At 26.1% G+C, this 13,953-nt stretch overlaps 1 protein-coding gene across 1 annotated transcript; it reads left to right on the plus strand.

Moving 5' to 3' along the window:
• Positions 1-483: 483 nt before the first annotated feature.
• Positions 484-1,202, plus strand: LOC122502214 (histone H2A-like). The gene has a single exon (XM_043612151.1). The coding sequence runs from the start codon at positions 676-678 to the stop codon at positions 1,048-1,050; it is 375 nt and encodes a 124-aa protein (XP_043468086.1). The 5' UTR covers positions 484-675; the 3' UTR covers positions 1,051-1,202.
• The last annotated feature ends 12,751 nt before the right edge of the window (positions 1,203-13,953 follow it).

Here is a 13,953-nt window from a genome sequence, read left to right on the forward strand (position 1 = left end):
TTATTTATATTGAATTATTATTTTTACTATATTTTTGTAATTTTTTTTTTTATTTTTTTTTGCATTACTCCTTTTTTTTTAAATGTATATTGATTGTGCAATTCATTTGTTTTTTATTTTTATAATGCGGTATTTAAAGAAAGCATATTTTCATTCAAAATGCAATATTGAACCAATGGAACTACATATTAAAAAACTCACTGACAAATTCTATGCAAATATCAACATAGAAGGCCTTAAGAACGATTTTATAATTTATTCTTCTATCGAGGATATGCCTTTTAAATATAAATATAAATTCCCTTATCAATTGTTATTAAATTAAAATTATTTTATATATTTTATATTTTTATATTTACATATTCTATTTTTAAATAAAATAACAGGTTTTTCTCTTTTTAAATATTTTTCCTGTAACTAAAAAATCACTTCGAAGTGCTGCATGCGCTAAAATTGTAATTCGCTAATCAATACTAGTCATCAATATAGGGTGAAAGTGCGGAAAAAGTACTAGGTACCTATTATTAATATCAAATCGCAATGTATACAATCTTTTGTAATTGTACAGAGATTTATTTCAATAAATATATTTTGAATCTTGAATCTTGATGAAAAACATCATTCACTTCGAATTCTTCGTTGTGTTTACTTCGTTAACCTAAAACTAAATCAAAAATGTCAGGACGCGGCAAAGGAGGCAAAACCAAGGGAAAGTCAAAGACCCGTTCCAACCGGGCTGGACTCCAGTTCCCAGTCGGTCGTATCCATCGTCTTTTGCGTAAAGGAAACTATGCCGAGCGTGTTGGTGCAGGTGCTCCAGTGTACCTCGCAGCTGTGATGGAATATTTGGCTGCCGAAGTCTTGGAGTTGGCCGGAAATGCAGCTCGTGACAACAAGAAGTCGAGAATCATCCCCCGTCATCTCCAACTCGCCATAAGGAACGACGAGGAATTGAACAAGCTCCTTTCTGGCGTTACCATCGCCCAAGGTGGTGTTCTCCCCAACATCCAAGCTGTTCTTTTGCCGAAGAAGACCGAAAAGAAAGCTTAAATTTTCCACTCACCCTCACACAAAACAATCGGCCCTTTTCAGGGCCAACAAATATTTTTACGTTTGAATTCTTTGTTCTTTACATTTAATACTTCTCATATGAAAACTAATATTTTCATATGATATGAAATAAATGCAGTAAGTTTTATTTAGCTATGAAGTCTGACAATTTCATCTGCCTTCCTGACTCACAAAACAGTATGTTGCACATGTTTCATGAATTGTTGGGTGTATTAATTTTTAACATGCCTTATTATATATTATTTATAAATCCTTTCCATTTTTGCTTCCTCTCAAAGAAGGAAGCCTTATAGTGATGTAGAATTTCTTAGAATCGATTTTTACAAATTTTCAAGTGTAGTATATACTAGACGACAAATTGCGCGCGCCAACAGTGTTTCGAGTTTGACGATGAAAAATTAATTTTCAAAACATAATTTATAAAAAATAGACATATTTATATAAAATAAATGATCATATTTTGTTTATTATAAAAAACATTTATTACATGAAGTAATACGAACAAAATCATCAAAAATTAGGCCTAATTTTATTGAAATTTACTCTCTAAATCAGAATCAGTAAAATTCCTACTTAAGATTAGTGAAATTTGACTAAGAATCAGTGACTTTATTCTCGCGATTTAAATCAGTGGAATTAAACTGAAAATCAGTTAAAAATGACGGAAACTGAAAATCAGGAACTAAAACGAAACTAAAATTTCGAAACGGTTCTTGGTATTTATTCAAAAATAAATTTTATTTACTTATAAAATACATATACATTTATTTTATAATTAATTCAGGGTGTCCTGAAAGTACTAAGAAAAAAATTTCCTGACTTTCCCTTGACTATTCCCTTCCCTTTTTTATAACAAATCTTTAACAAAAAAAATTATGTGAGCTGGTAAATATTAACGTAATTTTATGATAGTGAACTTAAACACTTTATTTATCATCATTATAAACCTTCTTTTGTTGTAAACAAAATATTACACACATAAAATCTAAAAAAGACACAGATAAAGTAATCTAATTATTTGTTTATTGAAAAACCACGATCAAAAGCCGCGTTCCCGCATGAGATAAAATTAAAATCATTTTCACAAAGTTTTCCAAATTAGAAAAGCCTTTTGATGATGATTTCAAAATGAAAGAGAACCAATAAACGAAAGTGATTCACTCATTCAAGTATCTGGTCGGCTGAAAATTTAAAAATTAAAAAAAATCTATTTCTTATGCAATTTAAAAAAAAATTCCTGATTTTGATTAAAATTCCCTGACTTCCCTGACCGCTGGACAGGGAAGTCAGGATTATATATTAATATATTAATTATAATATAAATTTATTATAATATAAATATAATTTTATTTATAAGTTATAACAAAAAATTGTAGGATAATAAAAAAATTAATAATAAATAAATTTTAAAATACAATATACCCTCAGAATTTGTCAGCACGAACGACGGGCGAGCTAAGAAAAATTGCTGCTGAAATTAAATTAACATAGTTTATTATTGGAAAATGATAGCTACTTCACTAAGAAAACATTATACTTAATTCAAATATAAAAATAATTTTAGATGATTTTGTAATTGAAATTAGTTTATAAGTTTAATCCCAATATATAGAAAATATCTATTTTTGAGATTTTTATCTCCTAAGACATTTTGAAAAAAATTGATTAATTTTTCTAATTTCGTGCACCCTAAAAAGAGTAATCTCATAGTTAAAGAAAAAATCCTCTTCTAATATTCTCTAAAGTTTTCTTCTCCAAAGGAAAATATTCCAATTTATTGTATATTATTTTTATTCTTTGGTGGTTAATAATAGAACAAAACAATTTTTTGATGTTCAAATGTCAGAAAAATTGAATTCAAAAGAAATAAATAAAGGAATAAATATATTAATAATTGTAAGTAATTAACTATTAGTTATTAATTATATTTATTTAATTAAAAACATTTAATTCAGTGCATCAAATTAACTTTCCTTCATAAGTTCATAATCGTAATTAGTAAATAATATGCGAGAGAAAAATCCTCTAAAGTGAAGAGTAATAATTTTTATACCATATATAAGAGGAAAATATGCATTCAGTTTAGAGGATTCGGAATCAAATCAAATTTTAGAAAAACATACTTGGACATTTTTTAGATATTTCAAAAACTGTTGAATAAATTTTAAATTTCAAAGACTTAAATAAAATCTCTGAAAAATATAAAATAATTTTTATTTATATATCAGTCGAAGGAATTTAATAGGCTTTCAAACAATCTAAGAACCAAGTTTCTATCATTTTGTAACAATAAACTATATGTTAATTTAATTTCAGCAGCAATTTTTCTTAGCTCGCCCGTCGTTCGTACCGACAATTTCTGACAGTAGTGTATATTTTATTTTAAATCAATAATATAATTATTATTAATTTCAAAACGTTATATAATAATAAAATTCTTTTAACAACCAAACACTTTTATTTATCATTAATGTTGTCAGTTTCTTCTGACCTTCTTTTCTCTGTTGGTTTATGTCTTTCTTTAATAATTTCCCGTGTAGAAAAATTGTTGAGTTCTAGTGTGGTGCCAGAAAGACAGTCTATTCTCTAACTGGGCGCTGAAAAGACTGTCTGACCATGGGCTAATCAGACCAGTGACGATCGAACCACGCGTTGGTCCAGACTGGACGTGCTAATCAGGGCTAATGAGCAGTGCTAATATTTAAAATTTTAGGTTCGATTTCAATATTTCAGTTTTTTAATTTTAAATAATTTACCCAAATTTACTCAGTTCTCACGTTTATTCAATGTAATGTGAAAATATGAATTATTAATAATAATAAATATTATTGTTATTCATATATATGTGTGTATATGTATTTAATGACAATAACTTATTATAATAATAATTATATTATTTTCAAATAAATAATATACTGCACTAGCAGTAAATATCATTTAAAATAGTAATATTGAAAAATAATTTTAATAAAAAAAACAATTTGTGTTAATTGGTACATTTTTTAAATTCATTCTTTAACAGGCATTTAACATTATTTACAAACATGTTTACAATTTTAATTTATAACACTTATACAGATTAAATATAGTAATTTTATTATTTTATATAACACTTACAATGAAAAATATCCGCTCGCATGTGGAATCGAACTCACGCCCCCCACCCTTGACGACCCGACTCGAAGCATTTAAACCGCACGGCCACTGAAGTCTGAGTGTGAACTCAGACTAACTTACTATATCAATGCCTGTATCATATATTCTGTTGCTTATAAGGACGAAATTAAAACTATGACTAAAATTATTACACATAATAATCCCGAATTATTTTAATTATTATATATAAATATTTAAATAAATAATTCTTACTACAATTATAATCATTAAACAATTCTGAAATTAACTAAGAAATTTTGAATAATAAAAAAATTCTGAGAATTTTATTATTTATAAAAATAATTGAATTATTAAGAAGAAACTTATAAAAAATTTGTAAATACTTATTGAATTTTTGTGAAAGGTTTTTTATTTATGAAAGTAATTAAATTTTTGCTTACATTTTATTTTGCCAAGAATCTAGTTAGAAATTTGGAAAATAATTGAATTTCAGAGAACGATTTTATTATTTATAAAGATAATTGAAATTTTGATGAGAATTTAAAAAAATTTTTGAACATAATTGAATTTCTGTGTAGAATTTTGTTACTTTTGAAAATAATTAAATTTCTACAATAATCTGTAACTTCTCCAACACTCAATTGTTTATAGTGTTTTTAACTAAAATTCTTCTACAGATAAATTATTTTTAATAATTAATCAAATACAATATGTTAAAAAATTTATCTAATTTCAGGAGAATTTGAATTATTAGGCATTTTTCAAAAATCTAAGATCTTTAGAATTTTTAATTAAACTCATTGAAAATTTTATTTATAATAATTCATATAAACCTACAATATTTATTTTTTAACGATTCTTTAGATTGACTAAATTATTCCATTGAATTTTGAAGTGACAATCCATGTTTAAATTCAAAGAAGACCGACAAATCGGGCACTAAAGTCTTGATTGTACTTTGATTTGTACTTTAAAAATTTTGAATTCTAGTGATGCCAATAAAGTCCCATATAGCATACAGTTAAAAAGTCTAAATTAGACCGTCCAGAAAAATACTATATAGCACACAGTTAGACCGTCCAGATTAGACCGTCCAGATGCGTCTAGTTGGGGCAATCTCTGGACTCCAGACTGCCCCAAAATTTTTCTACACGGGATTCTTTTAGAATTAATCTTTTTAAATTTATAGATAATACACACTTCTTAGATGAAGCAGATAAATTTACGTTTTATTATCTGCAATGAAAGACATTAGTAAAATTTTTATATTGAATTTAAACTTTCATAACATTTTCTAACATTTAATTTTAACAATTTTAAATATTTTATATTAGAATAAATTAAATATTAATATTATTTACATAAATCGCGTTAATTAAGATAACGATTTTCACGAACGTATTTCCAAAATAGATTGAGACTATTTTTCTAAGTACTTGAAAGACGAAGATGATGAAAAAGATTTGGGTAAAGGGAATATAGTCCTCTTACGCACACTACTTTTATTTTAATGTGTAAGTATATGTTCGTATAGTGATGAATGAACCTGCTCTTAGTCCAGGCGCCCTGTCAAAAAAAGGTCGATTTTGTGACATAAATCTTATCCAATAGGCAAAAATGTTTTTTGATAGATTAGTAGCATAGAAACAAAGGCCAACAGTTTGCACCAACCTACACTAAGCGCGTTTATTGTTAAAAAAACTTTTAAGATGACAAAATCAGTTTTTTTGTAGTTTTTTGAGGATTGTTCTTCTCAGTGAAATTTTAGAGAAAAAAGTTGTTATTAAAAGTTATATATATTAAAGTTATATATATTAAAAGTTCAAATCTGTACGAAAAAAATTTAAGAATATTAATAAACAAATTGTCTGGATTTTTTTGAAAAAAAAAAATTATTTCTAATACCGTTCGAGCTAGATTAATCACTTTGGTCTTAAAAGTTGTAGGATGATACAAGGAATATAGATGTTTTTATCCCGATTTTCTAAAATAAAATTTGACTGAGATATGCTTCATTGTTTATAGTGAAAAAATTGACCATTTTTAAAAATGTATGTTTTAGCAATAAAAATTTCTTTTTTTATTCCACAATACATGTTATCAAAAATATAGACCCTTAAGAGTAAAATGCAACTTGAAAAAAATTTTTTTTAACGATTCACAAATTAGACATTCAATGCAAAAAAAAAGTTTGTTAATTAACAATTAGATTATGGAAAAAATATTAATCCGATTGGGTCAAAATTTTTTATGCTTATTAAGGGCCTCAAAAGCAATAATTTTGCCAAAGGAAAGATTGATTGTTACGTTCAAAACGCAACTACTTTAATTTTTTTATTAATACATTTTAATTTTATTAAGATTATATAGAATCTAATAAATGGGTAAGCTTGTTAATTTAAATTAAATAACACATACACATAAAAAAGGGGTAAAAAGAATTCTTTATATGATTCTCTCATCAATTATTTACTTGTATTTATCAAATATTTTATTTATTATACCTTGTAACCATACAATTTACTTTTACAGAAATATCGAACATAAAAAAAAGTCACGAACAAATGGTCACATAAATAATTACAAGATTTCAATTAGAATGACTCGAGCAAATGAAGCAAAAAGAACAAATTAATTCAAAAGCATAGACATAAAATTAATACAAAATTATTTAACAAAGAGAGATATCGTCTTATTCACCTTATAATCAATTATCAACAATCAACGTTCGATTAAACGAAGTATCACGATAAACATAAAATATTATACACACACATACAATAAGATATCATACACACATTCATTCTATACACACATATTCAATTTTACATATATCAAAGAGAGAGGAATAAACGTTATAAAAAAATACAATAAAATACGGACCAATGTCAATTGATGTTCGCCGCCCTCGAAAGGTTAATTAGATCGATCGCCTGGATTTGTGGTTTGATCTCAGGTTGGAGATTGACGGTTTATTTCCGTGGTTACGTTAGATGACAATGTTCCCAAGATTTATCCGGAGTAATGACAACTGCATACGCTAAATCGTACAGGTGATTCTTCCAGCAATGTGGTTTTGCAAACAAAAATCCCAATTGTGCATCAAAAATCTCCCAAATCACAACCATCAAAAGCGGAACGATTTTCCCAAATAATTCGCCACTCTATAAGACAAAATAATATTTTACAACCGATCACTCAATATAGATTCAACTTTACACTTTTACCTTATGAGTTCTCGGCGAAATACATAAGCTGTGGCGAAGATCGCTCACTCGACCGAAGGGCGACGAGACATTAGCTATTAAGACGACGAAATATAAAATTCAATCGTCTCTCCCTACTTATTTCTACGTCGGTTCCCGAAGGCATTTTCGAGGCTTTCCGGATCTTTGCACTCACATATAGTTTTTCGATACTCTGCCTTTACGCATACTTTAATAACATCTTTCTCTTACTCTCTCATAATACTATGTATATCGCTACAACCTGAATTTAAGAAAATTCGAAATTAAACATTTTTTTTAATGGTTTTTACCTAAATATTGGGTGATTGGGAAATACAAAATAAATGTTATCAAGTATGGAAATCGTCTACAACCCTTGGTAATTTATCGACTCCCTTAAATTAAAAAGATATTTCTCTAAAGAAAGGAGTTTCTTCTCTTAAATAATATTGTGGAGAATACCTAAATTGAATGCATATTGGCGAAACAGGATACAAAGTATCAAACTATATCACGCCATTCTTGAGGAATTTGCAAGTTTGCTAAAAGCTTGCTTGGCAACAGCAAGGTTTGGTGGGCCGTGTGCAACGGATTCTCCCACTTTACCGATTTTAGTCGATTTTCCAGGGTGTGACCGATTGTCCACGACAATTAATCGAGGAGTCTTAATGAGTATTTCCCGCAGAGCGGACGTTACCAATTTTTTATATTTTGTGATTTTTTCCCGCAAAAAGGCGGAGGTTTTGTATTTTATTTCCCCAATTTTAAGGGTTGATTTTATATAATTTGAATTAATTGAGTTTAATTGATTGCTATTGTGAAAATATATAATATTGAGTGAAGTAATGATTATTTAAAGTTGATTATAGAAGATTATAATTGAAACAAAGTGATTTATTTGAAAATATAAAGATAAAAGGAAATATTAAAGAAGTTATTGGAGATAAATAGAATTAAAAGTGGGAAATATTTGAGAAAACGGTTTGTGTGAAGAAAAGAATAAATTAATAAGGATTATTAACAAAAAAAAGAGAATTTTAAAAGCAAAGAATAGTAATAAAATATTGAACCTCGTTTTTTGTGGTTTGAAGATTTGTTTCTTTCATTCTACGTATAATAAAGAATTTCAGAATTGATTACAAATTTAAAATTTGGTGACCCCAAAATTTTAAATATTAAAATCAATTTTGATCTTTTTGATTTTTTTTAAAATAAAAGAAGAGGAATTTATTTAAAGGCCATTAAAAAGAAAAAGAATATAAGAGATAAAAAAAAAGAGAAGTAAAAGTGAACACGTGAATATTACTACAGGTGTAACTGGAAGACACAGAAATAAGAGACTTTTCTGTCTTAAAAAAAAGAGATATAAATTCTAATAAGTTATAATTGGTGAGTTAATTAAACAATTATTCTGTAATTACTTCTACACATTTACACACACATACACTTATGAGTTAATTCCTATAAATATCATTTTCTGTCTAAAACAGAAGTATATTCATAAGTTACATTTTTTTCTATTGTCACAATTCTAAGTATTGGATTTTATTTTATTAAATGTAATGTCATAAAGGGTATTTTTTTAAGACCTAATTAATATAAATTAAAAGGGGTACACATTGTAATAATGATAAGACAATATCAATTGTAATAAAATTAATATTAATCTATTTAAACGTACTGAATAAACAGACTCTTGTGACATCATATTACTCAATGTCTTTATTGAAATTCTACCTTACTATTACCACCTTTTCCCTTTTTCTTTCAACTAAAAAATACCGTCTAATCGGAGACGTTGAACTGATAACGTACTTAAATGGGGGATCCTAAATTTTTAATAACAGTATTTTTTTTGAAATAAACTTCACATTCATTTCTTACTATTAAAATACTGAGTGTTTTATTAATTTAAGACTATTAAAAATTCTTTTTAATACAGTTAAGTCCGAATTCGATTAAATTATAAAATCTCTCAAATTAAGAATAATTCAATCATAAACAATCGAATTCAAACATAACATTGATTAAATAAGAATTAAATGAATTATAAAATATTTAAAAATCGTTTGACTTTTATGGTTTTAATTCTGTAACTCGTAAACAAATTAGTGAAAAATATCGTGCGACCTCTCATTTTTTAGGCTCTACAACTTTTAATAACAACTTTTTTCTCTAAAATTTCACTGAGAAGAACAATCCTCAAAAAACTACAAAAAAACTGATTTTGTCATCTTAAAAGTTTTTTTAACAATAAACGCGCTTAGTGTAGGTTGGTGCAAACTGTTGGCCTTTGTTTCTATGCTACTAATCTATCAAAAAACATTTTTGCCTATTGGATAAGATTTATGTCACAAAATCGACCTTTTTTTGACAGGGCGCCTGGACTAAGAGCAGGTTCATTCATCACTATACGAACATATACTTACACATTAAAATAAAAGTAGTGTGCGTAAGAGGACTATATTCCCTTTACCCAAATCTTTTTCATCATCTTCGTCTTTCAAGTACTTAGAAAAATAGTCTCAATCTATTTTGGAAATACGTTCGTGAAAATCGTTATCTTAATTAACGCGATTTATGTAAATAATATTAATATTTAATTTATTCTAATATAAAATATTTAAAATTGTTAAAATTAAATGTTAGAAAATGTTATGAAAGTTTAAATTCAATATAAAAATTTTACTAATGTCTTTCATTGCAGATAATAAAACGTAAATTTATCTGCTTCATCTAAGAAGTGTGTATTATCTATAAATTTAAAAAGATTAATTCTAAAAGAATCCCGTGTAGAAAAATTTTGGGGCAGTCTGGAGTCCAGAGATTGCCCCAACTAGACGCATCTGGACGGTCTAATCTGGACGGTCTAACTGTGTGCTATATAGTATTTTTCTGGACGGTCTAATTTAGACTTTTTAACTGTATGCTATATGGGACTTTATTGGCATCACTAGAATTCAAAATTTTTAAAGTACAAATCAAAGTACAATCAAGACTTTAGTGCCCGATTTGTCGGTCTTCTTTGAATTTAAACATGGATTGTCACTTCAAAATTCAATGGAATAATTTAGTCAATCTAAAGAATCGTTAAAAAATAAATATTGTAGGTTTATATGAATTATTATAAATAAAATTTTCAATGAGTTTAATTAAAAATTCTAAAGATCTTAGATTTTTGAAAAATGCCTAATAATTCAAATTCTCCTGAAATTAGATAAATTTTTTAACATATTGTATTTGATTAATTATTAAAAATAATTTATCTGTAGAAGAATTTTAGTTAAAAACACTATAAACAATTGAGTGTTGGAGAAGTTACAGATTATTGTAGAAATTTAATTATTTTCAAAAGTAACAAAATTCTACACAGAAATTCAATTATGTTCAAAAATTTTTTTAAATTCTCATCAAAATTTCAATTATCTTTATAAATAATAAAATCGTTCTCTGAAATTCAATTATTTTCCAAATTTCTAACTAGATTCTTGGCAAAATAAAATGTAAGCAAAAATTTAATTACTTTCATAAATAAAAAACCTTTCACAAAAATTCAATAAGTATTTACAAATTTTTTATAAGTTTCTTCTTAATAATTCAATTATTTTTATAAATAATAAAATTCTCAGAATTTTTTTATTATTCAAAATTTCTTAGTTAATTTCAGAATTGTTTAATGATTATAATTGTAGTAAGAATTATTTATTTAAATATTTATATATAATAATTAAAATAATTCGGGATTATTATGTGTAATAATTTTAGTCATAGTTTTAATTTCGTCCTTATAAGCAACAGAATATATGATACAGGCATTGATATAGTAAGTTAGTCTGAGTTCACACTCAGACTTCAGTGGCCGTGCGGTTTAAATGCTTCGAGTCGGGTCGTCAAGGGTGGGGGGCGTGAGTTCGATTCCACATGCGAGCGGATATTTTTCATTGTAAGTGTTATATAAAATAATAAAATTACTATATTTAATCTGTATAAGTGTTATAAATTAAAATTGTAAACATGTTTGTAAATAATGTTAAATGCCTGTTAAAGAATGAATTTAAAAAATGTACCAATTAACACAAATTGTTTTTTTTATTAAAATTATTTTTCAATATTACTATTTTAAATGATATTTACTGCTAGTGCAGTATATTATTTATTTGAAAATAATATAATTATTATTATAATAAGTTATTGTCATTAAATACATATACACACATATATATGAATAACAATAATATTTATTATTATTAATAATTCATATTTTCACATTACATTGAATAAACGTGAGAACTGAGTAAATTTGGGTAAATTATTTAAAATTAAAAAACTGAAATATTGAAATCGAACCTAAAATTTTAAATATTAGCACTGCTCATTAGCCCTGATTAGCACGTCCAGTCTGGACCAACGCGTGGTTCGATCGTCACTGGTCTGATTAGCCCATGGTCAGACAGTCTTTTCAGCGCCCAGTTAGAGAATAGACTGTCTTTCTGGCACCACACTAGAACTCAACAATTTTTCTACACGGGAAATTATTAAAGAAAGACATAAACCAACAGAGAAAAGAAGGTCAGAAGAAACTGACAACATTAATGATAAATAAAAGTGTTTGGTTGTTAAAAGAATTTTATTATTATATAACGTTTTGAAATTAATAATAATTATATTATTGATTTAAAATAAAATATACACTACTGTCAGAAATTGTCGGTACGAACGACGGGCGAGCTAAGAAAAATTGCTGCTGAAATTAAATTAACATATAGTTTATTGTTACAAAATGATAGAAACTTGGTTCTTAGATTGTTTGAAAGCCTATTAAATTCCTTCGACTGATATATAAATAAAAATTATTTTATATTTTTCAGAGATTTTATTTAAGTCTTTGAAATTTAAAATTTATTCAACAGTTTTTGAAATATCTAAAAAATGTCCAAGTATGTTTTTCTAAAATTTGATTTGATTCCGAATCCTCTAAACTGAATGCATATTTTCCTCTTATATATGGTATAAAAATTATTACTCTTCACTTTAGAGGATTTTTCTCTCGCATATTATTTACTAATTACGATTATGAACTTATGAAGGAAAGTTAATTTGATGCACTGAATTAAATGTTTTTAATTAAATAAATATAATTAATAACTAATAGTTAATTACTTACAATTATTAATATATTTATTCCTTTATTTATTTCTTTTGAATTCAATTTTTCTGACATTTGAACATCAAAAAATTGTTTTGTTCTATTATTAACCACCAAAGAATAAAAATAATATACAATAAATTGGAATATTTTCCTTTGGAGAAGAAAACTTTAGAGAATATTAGAAGAGGATTTTTTCTTTAACTATGAGATTACTCTTTTTAGGGTGCACGAAATTAGAAAAATTAATCAATTTTTTTCAAAATGTCTTAGGAGATAAAAATCTCAAAAATAGATATTTTCTATATATTGGGATTAAACTTATAAACTAATTTCAATTACAAAATCATCTAAAATTATTTTTATATTTGAATTAAGTATAATGTTTTCTTAGTGAAGTAGCTATCATTTTCCAATAATAAACTATGTTAATTTAATTTCAGCAGCAATTTTTCTTAGCTCGCCCGTCGTTCGTGCTGACAAATTCTGAGGGTATATTGTATTTTAAAATTTATTTATTATTAATTTTTTTATTATCCTACAATTTTTTGTTATAACTTATAAATAAAATTATATTTATATTATAATAAATTTATATTATAATTAATATATTAATATATAATCCTGACTTCCCTGTCCAGCGGTCAGGGAAGTCAGGGAATTTTAATCAAAATCAGGAATTTTTTTTTAAATTGCATAAGAAATAGATTTTTTTTAATTTTTAAATTTTCAGCCGACCAGATACTTGAATGAGTGAATCACTTTCGTTTATTGGTTCTCTTTCATTTTTGAAATCATCATCAAAAGGCTTTTCTAATTTGGAAAACTTTGTGAAAATGATTTTAATTTTATCTCATGCGGGAACGCGGCTTTTGATCGTGGTTTTTCAATAAACAAATAATTAGATTACTTTATCTGTGTCTTTTTTAGATTTTATGTGTGTAATATTTTGTTTACAACAAAAGAAGGTTTATAATGATGATAAATAAAGTGTTTAAGTTCACTATCATAAAATTACGTTAATATTTACCAGCTCACATAATTTTTTTTGTTAAAGATTTGTTATAAAAAAGGGAAGGGAAGAGTCAAGGGAAAGTCAGGAAATTTTTTTCTTAGTACTTTCAGGACACCCTGAATTAATTATAAAATAAATGTATATGTATTTTATAAGTAAATAAAATTTATTTTTGAATAAATACCAAGAACCGTTTCGAAATTTTAGTTTCGTTTTAGTTCCTGATTTTCAGTTTCCGTCATTTTTAACTGATTTTCAGTTTAATTCCACTGATTCAAATCGCGAGAATAAAGTCACTGATTCTTAGTCAAATTTCACTAATCTTAAGTAGGAATTTTACTGATTCTGATTTAGAGAGTAAATTTCAATAAAATTAG

The sequence above is a fragment of the Leptopilina heterotoma genome, unplaced genomic scaffold (genome assembly GCF_015476425.1).
Source record: "Leptopilina heterotoma isolate Lh14 unplaced genomic scaffold, ASM1547642v1 Lhet_222, whole genome shotgun sequence".
NCBI lineage: Eukaryota > Metazoa > Arthropoda > Insecta > Hymenoptera > Figitidae > Leptopilina > Leptopilina heterotoma.